General features: G+C 37.9%; 1 protein-coding gene across 1 annotated transcript in view; it reads right to left on the bottom strand.

Moving 5' to 3' along the window:
* Positions 1-10,014, bottom strand: part of LOC106088449 (PDZ and LIM domain protein 7) — a 39,937-nt gene extending 29,923 nt beyond the window's left edge. The window contains exon 1 of the mRNA XM_013253972.2: positions 9,667-10,014. Coding sequence (XP_013109426.1) covers positions 9,667-9,879 — 213 coding nt within the window. The 5' untranslated portion in view covers positions 9,880-10,014. The remainder of the gene's footprint in view (positions 1-9,666) is intronic.
* Positions 10,015-17,459: the final 7,445 nt, after the last annotated feature.

Below are 17,459 nucleotides of genomic sequence, written 5' to 3'. Positions count from 1 at the left end.
TGCATATGTCGTTTTGATATGACTTCCAATAACTATTCCAAGTATAGTCAAATCGGTATATAACCTGATAAAGCTGCCATATAAACCAATCTCCCAGTTTGATTTTGAGCCTCTGGAGGGCGCCATTATTACTCGATATGCCTGTAGTTTTGGAGATGGTCTATTTCTATGACTGGTGTTTTTATGCCCTCCACCATAAGATGGGGGTACACTAATTTCGTCATTCTGTTTGTAACACCTCGAAATATGCGCCCGAGACCCCATAAAGTATATATATTTTGGATAGTCATGTCATTTTAAGTCGATCTAGCCATGTCCGTCCATCTGTCCGTCCATCTGTCCGTCCGTCCGTCTGTCTGTCAAAAGCACGCTTATTTTCAAAGGAGTTAAGCTAGCCGTTTGAAATTTTGCTCAAATACTTTTTATTAGTGTAGGTCAGTTGTGATTGTAAATAGGCCAAATCGGTCTATTTTTTGATATAGCTGCCATATAAACCGATCTTGGGTCTTGACTTCTTGAGCCTCTAGAGGGCGCAATTCTTAACCGATTGAACTGAAATTTTGCACGTACTGTTTTGGTATCTTTTCCAATACCTGTGTTAAGTATGATTCAAATCGGTTCGTAATCTGGTATAGCGGTCATATAAACCGATCTTGGTTCTCGACTTCTTGAGCAAATAGAGCGCGCACTTCCCATCCGATTTGGCTGAAATTTTGCATGTTGTGACTTCCAATAACTGTCCTAAGTATAACATAACCTGATATAGCTGCCATATGAACCGATCTGGGATATTGACCTCTTGAGCCTCTAGAGGGCGCAATTCTCATACGATTTGGAAGAAATTTTGTACAACGGCTTCTCTCATGACCAGAGATGGTCCGTAAGACGATTTTTTAGGTTTCCGGCTGTCAAAAAGTTGTAAAAGTCGAAAACGTCGTATACTTGTATAAAACGTAGAAAAAGTCGCAAACGTCATAAACCTTAATAACTCAGTGTAAAAGTTTGATTTTTAACAAATATTATTGTCACTTATTTGTTGTATATAGAAGAGTTTATATGTAAAAAAATTTCGCAATAAAAGAAATATTAAGTTTTTTTTTAATTTTTGCATTTACATTTTTCACACAATAAATTGGAAATATACGCAAATTTCAAGTCAATTTATAAAGTAACGTTTAAGGATTTTTTTGTGAAGCAAAAAATCAATAAATTATTAGTTTTCATCAATTATATTTAGAAATTGCAATTATTTTGTATCCTTTTGCAAAATTATTTGCTTCTCCCGTTTTAATTTGCTTTTTGAAAGCTGTTGTAAACGACATATGTTAAAAATGCATGACATCTGAGGAAGTGTCAAGTGAAATGGTACATGGAGTGTTAATTATGTTATTCAATAACAATACTTAAAAATAACATTACTTATTCAATAAAATACTTAACACGCCATCTACCATTTCACTTGACACTACCTCAGATGTCATTCATTTTATAACAATATTGGCAAAAATCGTGTAAACCTACGGTAGCTTTTTCTAATTCTGAACCGATTTTTTCCAATTTCAATATTGTTCGTCTCCAGGAGGAAAAAATTACTTATGCCAAAATTTTTAGTTAATCAGATCAAAAATTCGACATATTTTCGTTCGAATTTTTTTTTTTTCTGTCAGAAACCTAGTTTTTTGGCTAGGTTTACGACGTTTTCGACGTATGTAATATACGTCGGAAATGTATGTCATATACGTTACTGTTTCTGACAGGCCATCTCTGCTCATGACCTTCAACTTACGTGTCTAATATGGTCTGAATCGATCAATAGCTTGATACAGCTCCCATATAAACCGATCTCCCGATTTTGCTTCTTGAGCCCCTACAAGGCGCAATTCTTATCAGAATGAACTGAAATATTACACAATAGCATATTCTTATTCAATATTCTTTGTTTGCCTTAAAAGATATACTGCGCATAGAACTCGACAAATGCGATCCATGGTGGAGAGTATATAAAATTCGCCACGGCTGAACTTAGTACGTTTTTACTTGTTTTCACTAACTACATGTATTTGGGGGTTTTTTTAACAATGTGTTTGCTTCCGAAAATTTCGCCAGAGCTTCGCAGTTCGTACTACGTACAAGGTATATCTGTTTTGTTAACACTTTCAGTTACACTGCTGCACGCCTTTATAGCGTACTAGGTTTTAGTCGTTTTACCGTATTAATACTCGGTTATATGTTGTTTCAATGGTGTATATGATTTTTTAATCGATCATAAAATACACCGACTTTCCATATCGCTCGTATTTAAAGTCCATATGATTTTCGGCATTTCCATTGCCATAAGTCATGTCAAATGCCTAAGAGCAGATATTTTATGTTTACAACCAAACATGTGTGTATTTGACAGAGGCTAATCCTTTATCATGGTCTGCCCTTGTAGTGACACAAAACAAAATGAGGTTCATGGATTACCAAATAAAACCCATATTGTCTCCCTCAGCTCTCGGGTATGAGAAATAAGTGGAATTTTTTAAATGAACTGTCCGCTTCAAGTTTGTTTTGTGCAACCCAATATGAGAGCACTTAAATGGAATTTTTAAGTACACATTTGTCATCACTGGGGATATATTCATATCTCAGCGGAACACTCACTGAAACAGACGAACTACGTCAAACGCATTCAAATTTCATTACGGTCAATGTATTGTAGTCAAAGCGAAGAGGCATAGTAAAATGTCTCATAGAATACAGTGAATGGACACAGTGGTGTCAGATGATTTTTTTTTAATATTGGAAACATTATAGAGAATAGGATGATATAAAGATTATCCCGGAGGCATTAAGGAACTTTGACATAAAACGAATAAAATTACACATATTTTGACTAAAAATTGTCAGAGGCTATCAGATGAGCAATAAAACACTTTATACCAAATTTCGTAACCACGCCCTTATAAGTGTAAATCGGGGAATTATATATATGGGGGCTATATAGGCCACCGTAGCGCATAGGTTAGCATGTCCGCTATGACGCAGAACGTCTGGGTTCGAATCCTGGCGAGACCATCAGAAAAAAATTTCAGTGTTGGTTTTCCCCTCCTAATAATGGCAACATTTGTGAGGTACTATGTCATGTAAAACTCTTCGAAGAGGTGTCGCACTGCGGCACGCTGTTCGGACTCGGCTATAAAAAGGAGGCCCCTTATCATTGAGCTTAAATTTGAACCGGAATGCACTCATTGATATGTGAGAAGGTTGCCCCTGTTCCTTAGTAGAATGTTCATGGGCAAAATTTGCAATTTTTTTGCTATATCTAATCTCTGAAAAGTGATATATGCAAATTTTCGTGATTATCGGTTAACAAATGAAATCTCTACCTTAATTACAAAAACACGTAAAAAGGCGTTAAGTTCGGCCGTGCCGAACTTTGGATATCCACCAACTCGGGTATAAAAAAAGCATAATTTATGCCCACATAGCAGGGTCGATTTGGGCCAAATTCGACACGGATATTGACAGGTCTAATAAGTACAAGTCATATTGTTAAATTTTATAGAGCAAAATATTGGTCTTTTTAATAGCCATATCCAAATAAAGACTGATCTGAACCATATACGACACGAATGTCGAAAAGCCTAACATAAGTCACTGTGTCAAATTTAAGCGAAATCGGATTATAAATGTTCCTTATATGAGGCCAAGACTTTAAATCGAGAGATCGGTCTATATGACAGCTATATCCAAATCTGCTCCAATTTGGGCCAAATTGAAGAAGGCTGTCAAAGGGCCTAACACCACTCACTGTCCCAAATTTCGGCGAAATCGGACAATAAATGCGCCTTTTATGGGCCCAAAACTTAAATCGAGAGATCGGTCTATATAGCAGCTATATCCAAATCTGGACCAATAGGGGCCACATTGAAGAATAATATTGAAGGGCCTAACACAAATCACTGTCCCAAATTTCGGTGAAATCGGACAATAAATGCGCCTTTTATGGCCCCAAAACCTTAAATCGAGCGATCGGTCTATATGGCAGCTATATTCAAATCTGGACCGATCTGTGCCATATTGGAGAAAGCTATCGAGGAGCCTAACTTTACTCACTGTCTCAAATTTGGGCAAAATCGGACACTAAATTTGCATTTTATAGGTCCAATAAATTATATCCAGAGATCGGTCTATATGGCAGCTATATCCAAATCTGGACCGATCTGGGCCAAGTTATAGAAGGATATCGAGGGACCTAACGCAACTAACTGTCCCAAATTTTAGCAAAATCGGATAGTAAATGCGCCTTTTATGGGCCCTAACCTCAAATCGAGAAATCGGTCCATATGACAGCTATATTCAAATCTGGACCTATCTGAGCCAAATTGAAAAATAATGTTGAAGGGCCTAACACAAATCACTGTCCCAAATTTCGGCAAAACCTTAAATCGAGAGATCGGTCTATATGGCAGCTATATCCAAATCTAAACCGATTTGGGCCAAATTAAAGACGGATGTCGAAGGGACTAATGCAAATAACTGCCCTAAATTTTAGCAAAATCGGATAATTAATGCGCCTTTTATGGGCCCAAACCTAAAATCGAGAGATTGGTCTATATAGCAGCTATATCCAAATCTGGACTGATAGGGGCCAAATTGAAAAATAATTCTCAAGGGCCTAACACAAATCACTGTCCCGAATTTTAGCGATATCGAACAATAAATGCGCCTTTTATGGCCCCAACGCCCAACGCCTCTAATCTGAACCGATCTGTGCCATATTGCAGAAAGCTATTGAGGCGCCTAACATTACTCATTGTCCCAAATTTCGGCGACATCTGACAATAAATGCGCCCAAAACCTTAAATCGAGAGATCGGTCTATATGGCTCACGGTCCCAAATTTCAGCAAAATCGGATAATAAATGTGGTTTTTATGAGCCTAAGACCCTAAATCGGCGGATCGGTTTATATGGGGGCTATATCAAGATATAGTCCGATATAGCCCATCTTCGAACTTAACCTGCTTATGGAAAAAAAGAATCTGTGCAAAGTTTCAGCACAATATCACTATTTTTAAAGACTGTAGCGGGTCGGACATGGCTACATCGTCTTAGATTTTTACGTTTATTAAGAATATATATACTTTATAGGGTCGGAATGACAAAATGAATATACCTCCATCCTTCGGTGGTGGGTATAAAAACGATCAGCACAGAAAGGATATATAGGCAGACGGACATGGCTAAGTCGAATCAGTAGGAATTTCTGAGTTCAACTTCCATATAAATGTATACTTAGTTTATCAATATCATGTAAGAACCTTAAATGCTCAATTTGATTATTTAGAAAGCACTACATCCAACTTTGGACGTCAGGGTGGCACGGGTTATCTATAACCGATCGCCAAAATATGTCGAATTTTACTTATTGGGATCAAAAGGAAAAAAAATGGAGGCTTTTCGTTTCAAAAGAAAAAGTTCTGATTTTTTGGGACACTCTAATATAAATAAATTAACCATATTAAGTCAAAATCTGGCAAGTAATTCGCCATTTATGAATTCATTGCAATAATGTCGGCACGCACGTCGAGGAGTATAACACAATTCTCTATTTATGACCCTAAAATAGAAGAATGGTCTCTATGATAGACATATCCAAACATATTTCGATCTGAATCATACTTGGCACAGACGTCGAAATCGTTCAAAAAACGTAATTTTAGAAACCCAAGAATGGACGAAAAAGGAATCTTTGGTTTCAGCTTAAAATCTGGTTTTTAAAGACTGTAGACAAGTCCAAAATTTTTACTACGATTAAGCTATGTACTTTGTTGGCTTGTAAATGGATATTAGGATGTGTTGCAAAAGCAATGATAAAATGAATACACCCTCATCCTTCGGTGGTGGGTATAAGAAGTAAGAGGCGGTAAACCTCATGAAAAGTGAATTCACAATCTAATTTCTCTTAAACTTGCGGGTTGCGTTTAACCAAATATGGTCCAGATCGAACCATATTTGAATATATCTACCATTTAGACCAGATATAGGCTTACTAACACAGTTGTGTTGACAGGAGAGGCAGTAAAATCCGAACAATCATCCAAGTGAAGTAGCTATGTAAATAACAACAATGCATTGAACGAACTAAGGCACGGAAAATTGCTTACACTGTTCGTGTGCTACTGTTCGGGACTTAGGAAATTATGTGCAGTTGTGTGTTGTTGTCCATCTCTGAAGTAGACAGATGTCCCAATTTAAGGTCACAACTGTATACACTGGAGGCCATCGTAGCGCAGAGCATGTTCGCCTATGAAACTGAATGCTTGTGTTCGAATCCTGGCGGGAACATCAGAAAAATTGTCAGATGTGGTTTTCCCTCCAAATACTGGCGGATTCCCTCCAAATACTGGATATTTGAGACGTACCATGCATAGAAGACATGTTCAAACTTATCCCCAAAGAGGTGTTGAACTGTTGGGACAAGGTCCCTTATCGTTGAGCTTAAACTTGAATCGGACAGCACTTATTGATATTAGAGAAGTATCACAGCTGTTCCTTAATGGGATGATCATAGTCAAATTGGTAATTGCAATGTATGAACAGGTAGTATTAAGCATCTAGATTCCCATGTCAGATACAATGCGACAAGGTGTAAATCGGTTCGTTTTAGAATTAGGATATAGATTACCTTTTGCCATCACTATTGCTTTCAATCGGTCAAAATATGAGTTGCAAGCTGCACTAATGTAATCCGCCGATATTATGGTGCATTCATGTACAATGGCTCCATGGCATATTTTTGAGTCCTTCCTTTCTCTCTAAATTGATCCAAATAGAAAAGTTCGTCGGATTGGCATCTGCCAAATTGTGGACAAAATGAAGTGCCGAAGATGATTTTTTAGCCATCATTGGCTTACAAGTGCTTTATGTGATGACGCCGAGTCTTGTTGGTTGGCCATGGTCTACGACAAAAATGTTAGGGTACCTCGGCTCCAGAGCAGCTACCAAATTTTTTTTTCCCGATAATGAGTCGCATTTACATTGACGCTAGGCCCATGAAAACGATTGCAAAGCGGCCATTGGCGCTCACTTGAGATGGAAATAATTTTGGGTGGCCATTCGTAAGCTCAAATTCTCGTACGTGCGCTCGGTTGAGAAAATACGATCGTTTTGGGAGTTCACTTATTTTGGAAAATTTTCTCGTCACGATGTGGCCAACGTGGCGCAAAGGTTGTCGCTTGTTCCTTAATGGAATGTTCGGGACAAATTTGCATTTGAACACGATGTTCGGAGATACACCACGTTCGTGCAAGCACAGCAGTCTGTGCTCTATCTAGTCTATTTTTCTGTCCGTCTGTCTGTTGAAATCATGCTACAGTCTTTAAAAATAGAGATATAGAGTAGAAACTTTGCAGAGATTTTTTTTGTCCATAAGCAGGTTAAGTTCGAAGATGGGCTATATCGGACTATATCTTCATATAGTCCCCATATAGACCGATCCTCCGATTAAGGGTCTTAGGCCCATGAAAGCCATATTTTTTATCCGATTGTGCTGAAATTTGGGACAGTGAATTGTGCTAAGCTTTTCGACACACTTCGTCAATTTGGCCTTGATCGGTCAAGGTTTGGATATAGCTGTCATATAGACCAATCCTCCGATTTAAGGTCTTAGGCCCATAAAAGCCACATTTATTATCCGATTTTGCTGAAATTTGGGACAGTGAGTTGTGTTAGGCTCCTCGACATCCTTCGTCAACATGGCTTATATCGGTTCAGATTTGGATATAGCTGCCATATAGACCGATCCTCTTATTTAGGGTCTTAGGCCCATAAAAGCCACATTTATTGTACGATTTTGCTGAAATTTGGAACATCGAGTTGTGTCAGGCCCTTCCATATCCTTTGTTAATTTGACACTGATCGGTTGAGATTTGGACATAGCTGTCCTATAGACCGATTTCTCGGTTTTAGGTTCTTGGGCCATAAAATCCACATTTATTATCCGATTGTGCTGAAATTTAGGACAGTGAGTTGTGTTAGGCTCTTCGACACCCTTCGTCAATTTGGCCCAATTCGGTTCAGATTTAGATATAGCTGCCATGTAGACCGATCCTCCGATTTACGGTTTTGGGCCCATAAAAGGCTCACTTATTATCCGATGTCGCCGAAATTTGGGACAGTGAGTTAAGTCAAGTCAAGTTAAGTCCCTTGACATACTTCTGCAATATGGCACAGATCGCTAAAGATTTGGATATAGCTGCCATATAGACCGATTTCTCGGTTTTGGGGCCATAAAAGGCACATTTATTGTCCGATGTCGCTGAAATTTGAGACAGTAAATTGTATTAGGCTCTACGACATCCTTCTCCAATTTGGCCCAGATCGGTCAAGATTTGAATATAGCTGTTATATAGACCGATCCTCCGATTAAGGGTCTTACGCCTATAAAAGCCACACTTACAATATTATCCGATTTTGCTGAAATTTGAGTTGTGTTAGGCTCTTCGACATCGTTTGTTAATTTGGTCTAGATCGGTCCAGATTTGGATATAGCTGTTATATAGACCGATCCTCCGATTTAGGATCTTAGGCCCATAAAAACCACATTTATTTTCCGATTTTGCTAAAATTTGTGACAGTGAGTTGTGTTAGGCTCTTCCATATCCTTCGTTAATGTGGCCTTGATCGGTTGAGATTTGGATATATTGTAGCTACCATATAGACCGATTTCTCGGTTTTACGTTTTGGGGTCATAAAAGGCACATTTATTGTCCGATGTCACTGAAATTTGAGACAGTAAATTGTATTAGGCTCTACGACATCCTTCTTCTGTCCCAGATCGGTCCATATTTGAATATAGCTGCCATATAGGCCGATCTCTCGATTTAAGGTTTTGGGCCCATAAAAGGCGATTTTATTGTCCTATTTCGCCCAAATTTGGGACAATGAGTTGTGTTAGGCTCTTCGACGTCCTTCTGCAACTTGGGCCAAATCGGTCCAGATTTGGATATAGCTGCCATGTAGACCGATATCTCAATTTAAAATCTTGGCCCCATAAAAGGCGCATTAATAATCCGATTTCACTAAAATTTGATACAGTGACTTATGTTAGGCTTTTCGACATCCGTGTCGTATATGGTTCAGATCGGTTTACTCTTAGATATAGCTACTAAAAAGACCAATATTTTGCTATACACAATTGGACAATGACTTGAACTCATTAGTATTTGGTCCAAATCGTCCCATAGTAGTTATATCCATATTTCGATATAACTGCTATGGGAGATAAGGTATGAAATTTTCCCGAGGGTATCCAAAGTTCGGCCCGGCCGAACTTAACGGCTTTTTGCTTGTTTTTCGATTGGGCTGCAATATCGCACGTAGAGGTCTGCACGATCGCACTAAGTATGGTCCAAATCGATGTATAACTTTCCTCCAAATCGATTTTTAACAAAATATGTCTTCTAACTATGGAAGCATTTAAGATAAAAACGGTTTAATATCAAACATGTAAAAAATCTCTCCCAATCCACAGTAGTGTGGCAAAAAAGCATTTTATTTAATCCCTTTATATTTGTTTGGAGTCTACTAGATCATTGGGTAACAAACATATGTAAAATGCAGAAAATTTTAGTTTTATATATTTTTTTTACATTTTTATGTCATTGTCTTTTTCTCACCTGAAACACTGTCAGTGGCATATGAAATTCAGCGCCTCCCGTAATCAGAAAACCCCATTTAGAGTCATCTTTGACAGCGTATGCTTCCGAGTCCACGTCGAAAGCTGGAAATCCATCCGTATCGCCAATACCACATGACAACTTAATGATGGGCGCCTTCTTTGGCGGTTCTGAAGAAAAAGAATACATCGCTAGATAATTTGGTTCAGGCATTTTGGCAGCTGTCGGTTAAGTTGGACGTGCTCTAAGTAAAGTCTTATCTTTTGTTTGTTGGTTTTTTTTTTTTTTAATTAATTCTCTTAGCACAACACAAAGTACATATGAATAATAGAGAACTATTTTAATTTTAATGTTTTTTACTGGGCCAATTCTCTTGGACTGAAAAAAAGAGATATGTACAGATTTTTGTGTGAATTTCTCTTAGCAATGCTCCACAGATAATTAAGAGAAATTTCTTTGCCAGAGAATTTACTTTTTGATTTTGAAAAATTGAGTTTCGAAAAAATATCAAATGTATAAATTTATGAGATTTCGTTGATGCCTTTGTTAACTGAAAAGAAACTCAAACAAATGTTTGCAGCCGGTGAAATTATTTGTTTTGATGTATTTTTCCAAATATGTTTTCATTCAAAATTTCTAGTTTTTTAAAAATTTTATAAATAATTGTTAAAATTTTTTTATTGCATAACCGAGGGATTTTGTAAAGGGAAATTTTTGAAAACTTGTTTTTTTTTTCACTTAAAAAAGATATTTTTGATTTAGGTTTCAATTTCACTTAAAACAATTTTAAAATTTCACCACCACTTTAATATTTCTGATATTTTGTTTCAATTATTATTTTTTTTTTTTTTTTCAAATTTAGTTTTCTTTTACATTCTTTTTAATTGGACTATGTGAATTTTCTGTAAAGTTTTGTGTTTGGCTGCAATTCAGCGACTGATTATTTTTAAAGTTTTTTCGTCTGATTCGATTCATGCTTTTTCTTCCACTTGTTGGACGTCTTTTTATACCCACCACCGAAGGATGGGGGTATATTCATTTTGTCATTCCGTTTGCAACACATCGAAATATCCATTTCCGACCCTATAAAGTATATATATTCTTGATCAGCGTAAAAATCTAAGACGATCTAGCCATGTCCGTCCGTCTGTCCGTCTGTCTGTTGAAATCACGCTACAGTCTTTAAAAATAGAGATATTGAGCTGAAATTTTGCACAGATTCTTTTTTTGTCCATAAGGTTAAGTTCGAAGATGGGCTATATCGGACTATATCTTCATATAGCCCCCATATAGACCGATCCGCCGATTTAGGGTCTAAGGCCCATAAAAGCCACATTTATTATCCGATTTTGCTGAAATTTAGGACAGAGAGTTATCTTAGGCCTCCCGACATCCTTCCTTAATTTGGCTCAGATCGGTCTAGATTTCGATATAGCTGCCATATAGACCGATCCGCCAATTTGGGGTCTAAGGCCCATAAAAGCCACATTTATTATCCGATTTTGCTGAAATTTAGGACAGAGAGTTATGTTAGGCCACTCGACATCCTTCCTCAATTTGGCCCAGATCACTTCAGATTTGGATATAGCTGTCATATAGACCGATCCGCCAATTTAGGGTCTATGGCCCATAATAGCCACATATATTATCCGATTTTGCTGAAATTTGGGACAGAGAGTTATGTTAAGCCACTCGACGTCCTTCCTCAATTTGGCTCCGATCGGTTCAGATTTGGATATAGCTGCCATATAGACCGATCTCTCGATTTAAGGTCTTGTTTATGTTTAATACGCTATGCTAAGTCGATTAGACACAATAAAGAAAAAATTGTTTTTTTTTTTTGTAAAAATATTAAACTGAATGGCCGAGTGAAAACTTTTTGGTATTGAAAATATCTTATTGGAAGATCACTTTTTACAACGAATCAATAGTTAGAGAACAAATTTTTTGAAATTTGTTATTGAGTAACGTTAATTTAGAGCTACTCTTTATAAGCACTTTGGGTGTGATATCAGGAGATTTTTCTTTAAGAAGATTTTGTAAAGTAAAATTGGATATTCTTTCTTCCGGGATTCTCTCCAACGAATAACGAGGAGCCGTAAGAGGTTGTTAGTGAAATCCCTTCGTTGGGAAAAAAGGTCGCCTGAGTCAAGAAACTTTGAACGATAAGAACTTTTAAATAGCCAGAGCCGAATAAAGTTTCACAAGTTAAACTAAAAACCAGGGATTCGGAGCGGGAGCGAAATTTTTTGAACCAGGAAAGGAACCGTTTCCTATATCAAAATTCGCTTCACTGCGACAAACTAAAAATCTTTAAAATACACATATTTTTGGTTTACGAACTTGTTATTTCTGCAAATGAAAACAAAAATTTAAAATTATTGCATTAAAACAAGTAAAAAGGCATTAAGTTCAGCCGGGCCGAACTTTGGATACCCACAACCTAGGGTATATATGTAAATCCTATTTCGTCACAATCCGGTGAAAATTGGATAACTTAAGCACCCAAATTCGGCACGGATATTGAGTGGTCTAATATATATGTCACTATTTAATTTTGTAGACCAAAATATTGGCCTCCGATCTGAACATATTAAGGTCGGATATCGTGAGGCTCAGAAAAACCCACTGATTAAAATTTCAGCGAAATCGGGTAATAAATAGTGCTTTTATGGGCTTCCGTCCCATTATCGGCAGATCGGTCTATATGGCAGCTATATCTAAATATAGTCCGATCTGAACCATATATAGGTCAGGTATCAGGAGGCCAAAAATAACTCACTCTTTCAAATTTTAGCGAAATCGGTTAAAAAACAAGTAAAAAGGCTTTAAGTTCGACTGGGCCGAACTTCGGATACCCACCACCTCGGGTATATAAGTAAACCACCTTCCATCAAAATCCGGTGAAAAGTGCATACCTTATGTCCCATAGCAGTTATATCGAAATATGTTCCGATTTGGACCAAATACTAATAAGTACAAGTCATTGTTCAATTGTGTATAACAAAATATTGGTCTTTTTAGTAGCCATATCTAAAAATAAACCTAACAAAAGGCATTGTGTCAAATTGCAGTTTTATCCAAATCTGGACCGATTTGGAAGGGACTAACACAACTCACTGCCCCAAATTTCAGCAAAATCGGATAATAAGGACCCAAAACCTTAAATCGAGAGATCGGTCTATATGGCGGCTATATTCAAATCTGGACCGATCTGGGCCAAAATGACTAAGAATGGCGAAGGGCCTAACACAACTCACTGTCCCAAATTTCAGCAAAATCGGATAATAAATGTGTCTTTTATGGGCCTAAAACCCTAAATCGGAGGATCGGTCTATATGGCAGCTATATCCAAATCTGGACCGATCTGGAACAAATTGACGAAGGGTGTCGATGGGCCTAACTGTCCCAAATTTCAGCAAAATCGCATAATAAATGTGGCTATTATGGACCTAAGACCCTAAATCGGCCGATCGGTCTATATAGGGGCTATATCAAGATATAGTCCGATATAGCCCAACTTCGAACTTAACCAGCTTATGGACAAAAAAAGAATCTGTGCAAAGTTTCAGCTCAATATTATATTTTTAAAGACTGTAGCGTGATTTCAACAGACAGACGGACGGACGGACGGACATATCTAGATCGCCTTAGATTTTTACGCTGATCAAAAATATATATACTTTATAGGGTCGAAAATGGATATTTCGATGTGTTGCAAACGGAATGTCAAAATGAATGTACCCCCATCCTTCGGTGGTGGTTATAATAAGGCTTTTATGGGCTTCAGACCCTTTATCGGCAGATCGGTCTATATGACAGCTTTATCTAAATATAGTCCGATCAGTAGCATATTGAGGTCGGATGTTGGAAGGCTTAAAACTGCGCACTATTCTAGACTTCAGCGAAATCGGATAAAAAATAAAGCTTTTATGGCCTTCAGACCCTCTATCGGAAGATCGGTCTTTATGGTAGCTATATCTAAATATAGTCCTATCTGAACCATGTTTAGGTTTGATGTCGGGAGGCTTAAAATAACCCACTGTTTTAAATTTAGGCGAGATCGAGTAATAAATAAAACTTTTATTGCTTTCAAACCCTTTATCGGGAGATCGGTCTATATGACAGCTATGTCTAAATATAGTCCGATCTGAACCATATTAAGGTCAGATGTTGAGAGGCTTAAAATAACCCACTGTTTTAAATTTCAGCGAAATCGGTGATAAATAATTTTTAATGGCCTTCAGACCCTTTATCGGGAGACCGGTCTATATCGCAGCTATATCTAAATATAGCCCGATCTGAACCATGTTTACGTTAGATGTCGGGAGGCTTAAAATTACCCACTGTTTTAAATTTCAGCGAAATCTGACAAAAATGCTGCTTTAACGGGCTTAAGACCCTAAATTGCCATATCGGTCTATATGGCAGCTATATCCAAACCTGCATGCAACAAAAGACGTATCTGTGCCGAATTTCAGCTCAATATCTCAATTTTTGAAGGCTCTAGAGTGATGACAACAGACGGACGGACAGACGGATAGACGGACAGACACACTGACATCGTTAAATCGTCTTAGAATTTTACGACGATCCGAAATATATATACTTTGTAGGGTCGGAAATTGATATTTCGATGTGTTGCAAACGGATTGACTAAATTAATATACCCCCTATACTACGGTGGTGGGTATAATGAGATAACTTAACGATTAACTTTCGTTAAATGGTTATCGAAAACATATTAAAGAGCACATTTGTACCAAGTTTACAAAGTATCGTCTTAAAGTCAAAACCAGTTAAAAGGAGCTAAGTGCGGTAGAGCGGAATATTGTATACCATCCACCATTGATCGAATTTTTCAAGTTTTTTTGATAGGCAGAAACTAAAAAGGATCATAAGATCCATGGATATTTGTATCCAACACCATAGAAAATGATATATATCCTTTAAGTCTTTATTGCAACACATCGAGATACCCATACCCGACCCTACATAGCATTTATATTTTGGAACGTGGTAAAATTCTAAGGCGTTTTAACGATGTCTGTGTGTCCGTCTGTTGTAATCACGCTACAGCCTTCAAAAACTAAGATATTGATCTAAAGTTTGGCACAAATTCGTACTATGTCTATGCACAGGTTTAGTTCTTGAACGAGCAAAATCGAATCAAATTTAGATGTAGCTGTCATATAGACCGAAAGATACATTTGTTATCCGATTTTGTTACAACTATAACCCTCACTAAGGCCTCCGATATCCAAACCGAGAATGGTTCAAATCGAACCATAATTAGATATAGCTACCATATAGACCGACCCAAAGATTTAAAAGTGCGGTTATAACCCGAGTTTATGGAAACTTAAAACAGTGACATGCTGTTGACATTCGCATCGAGATTGGTCCCGATCGAACTATATTAAGATAAAACTGCCATATAGACCGATCTGCCAATCAAGAGTCTTTAACCTATAAAAGGTTAAATGTTGGAACAGTGAGTTACACTAGGCCTCTCGTTGTCAAACTTCAACATAATCTAGGGTTACGTTTAAATGGCAGTCTGCCATCAGACTAACTTAGACAACAACATGCTAATGTTCACTTACACTAAATCAGACAGGTTCTCAAAGAAATGAGAACCTAAAGTGCAACTCCTTCTGAATTCTCAGTCTTCTTCTCAGTCTCTTCAGACACTTTGAAGTGCCATCCACCAGACCACAACACCATATAGCATGATCCGACAACTGCAGTATATACCCAATGCATGATACTCGGTCTAAATCCCCAAATTTTGCCAATGGCCCTCTTGCAGTTGTACAGGGCAAGAGTTGCCTTGTTTGCCCTTTTCAAAATGTTGGTCTTAGTCCACGAACCACGCTTCCAGTAACCCATAATTTCTGAATAAAAACACCTCCAAATCCTTCTGCCATTAGGAAAACTTTCAGAGCCACTGGAGCGGCTTTACAATAGTGGTCTGGTGGACAATGCTCCAAAAACCTACCTATCGGTGAATACTTAGCCGGTGGACATTGAGGTAGACAAAATTCTGCGACCACTACCTTGAGATTGGGGGAATTTCTCTTTGATCTTGCACACTACGGTCACTGTATTTTGCTTTACATAAATCCAGTGCATATTCCACATTTTCTGAGGCGCATTTTATACTCGCCGCCATAGGTTGGAGGTATAATAATTTAGTCACTCCATTTGTAATACGTCCAAATATTGATATGCGACCCCATAGCGTATATGGTGCAGCGTAGAATCTTAACCTTATTTGAAAGGTTAATAAAAACATTAGTACTATTCTTTATATATACCCATCACCATAGGATGGGGGTGTACTAACCTAGCCATTCCGTTTGAAACACCTCGAAATATTCATCTAAGACCTCATAAAGCATATATATTCTTAATCGTCCCGTCGTTCTGAATCGATCTAGCCACGCCCGTCTGTCGAAATCACGAAAGAGGTCGAAAGGGTAAAGCTAACCGCTTGAAATTTTGCACAGATACATTATATCGATTAAGGTCGTTAGGGATTGCAAATGGGCCATATCGATTCAGGTTAAGATATATCTCCCATATAAACCGATCTCCCGATTTGACTTCTTGATCCCCTGCAAGCCGCAATTTGTGCCCGATTTGGCTGAAAATTTACGACAATCAACAACTGTACTATGTAGGGTCCAAGTCGGTCTATAACCTGATATAGCTCCTATAAAAACCGATCTCCCGATTTAAATTCTTGAGCCCTTGCAAGCCGGAATTTTTTTCCAATTTTTCAAGTACGGCCAAAATCGGTCAATAACCTGATATATCTACCATATAAAAAGGTCTCTCGATCATCCTAGAAGCCTTAATTTTTGCTGGTCTGACAGAAGTTTGGTATTTAGAATAAAATTATACCCTACAACTCTATATATTTTGAATACATTTTTGGGAACCCTCCACCACGATGGAGAGTTTCCAACATTCGGCCCGCTCGAGCACGCCTGTTCTCTTCTTGTTCTTTTTAAACCCACCACCGAAGGATGGGGGTATATTCGTTTTGTCATCCCGTTTGTAACACATCGAAATATCCGTTTCCGACCCTATAAAGTATATATATTCCTGATCAGCGTAAAAATCTAAGACGATCTAGCCATGTCCCTCCGTCTCTCTGTTGAAATCATTCTGCAGTCTTTACAAACAGAGATATTGAGCTGAAACTTTGCACAGATTCTTTTTTTGTCCATAGGCAGGTTAAGTTCGAAGATGGGCCATATCGGACTATATCTTGATATAACCCCCATATAGACCGATCCGCCAATTTAAGGTCTTAGGCCCATAAAAGCCACATTTATTATCCGATTTTGATGAAATTTGTTTCAGTGAGTTGTGTTGGGCCCTTTGACATCCTTCTTCAATTTGGCCGAGATCGGTCCAGATTTGGATATAGCTGCCATATAGACCGATCCGTGGATTTACGGTCTTAGACCCATAAAAGCCACATTTTGTCATTCGATTTTGCTGAAATTTGAGACAGTGAGTTGTGTTAGGCTCTTCGACATCTTTCTACAATTTGGCCCAGATCGGTCAAGATTTGGATATAGCTGCCATATAGACCAATCTCTCGATATTTAGCGCTTTGGGCCCATAAAAGGCGTATTTATTGTCCGATTTTGCCAAAATTTGGGACAGTGAGTTGTCTTGAGCCCTTTGACGTTATTTTTCAATGTGGCCTAGATCGGTACAGATTTCGTTATAGCTTCCATATAGGCGGATCTCTCGATTTAAGGTTTTTGGTCCAT

This window comes from Stomoxys calcitrans, chromosome 5, assembly GCF_963082655.1.
Source record: "Stomoxys calcitrans chromosome 5, idStoCalc2.1, whole genome shotgun sequence".
Taxonomy (NCBI): Eukaryota; Metazoa; Arthropoda; class Insecta; order Diptera; family Muscidae; genus Stomoxys; species Stomoxys calcitrans.
This window is presented reverse-complemented; position numbering and strand designations above follow the sequence as displayed.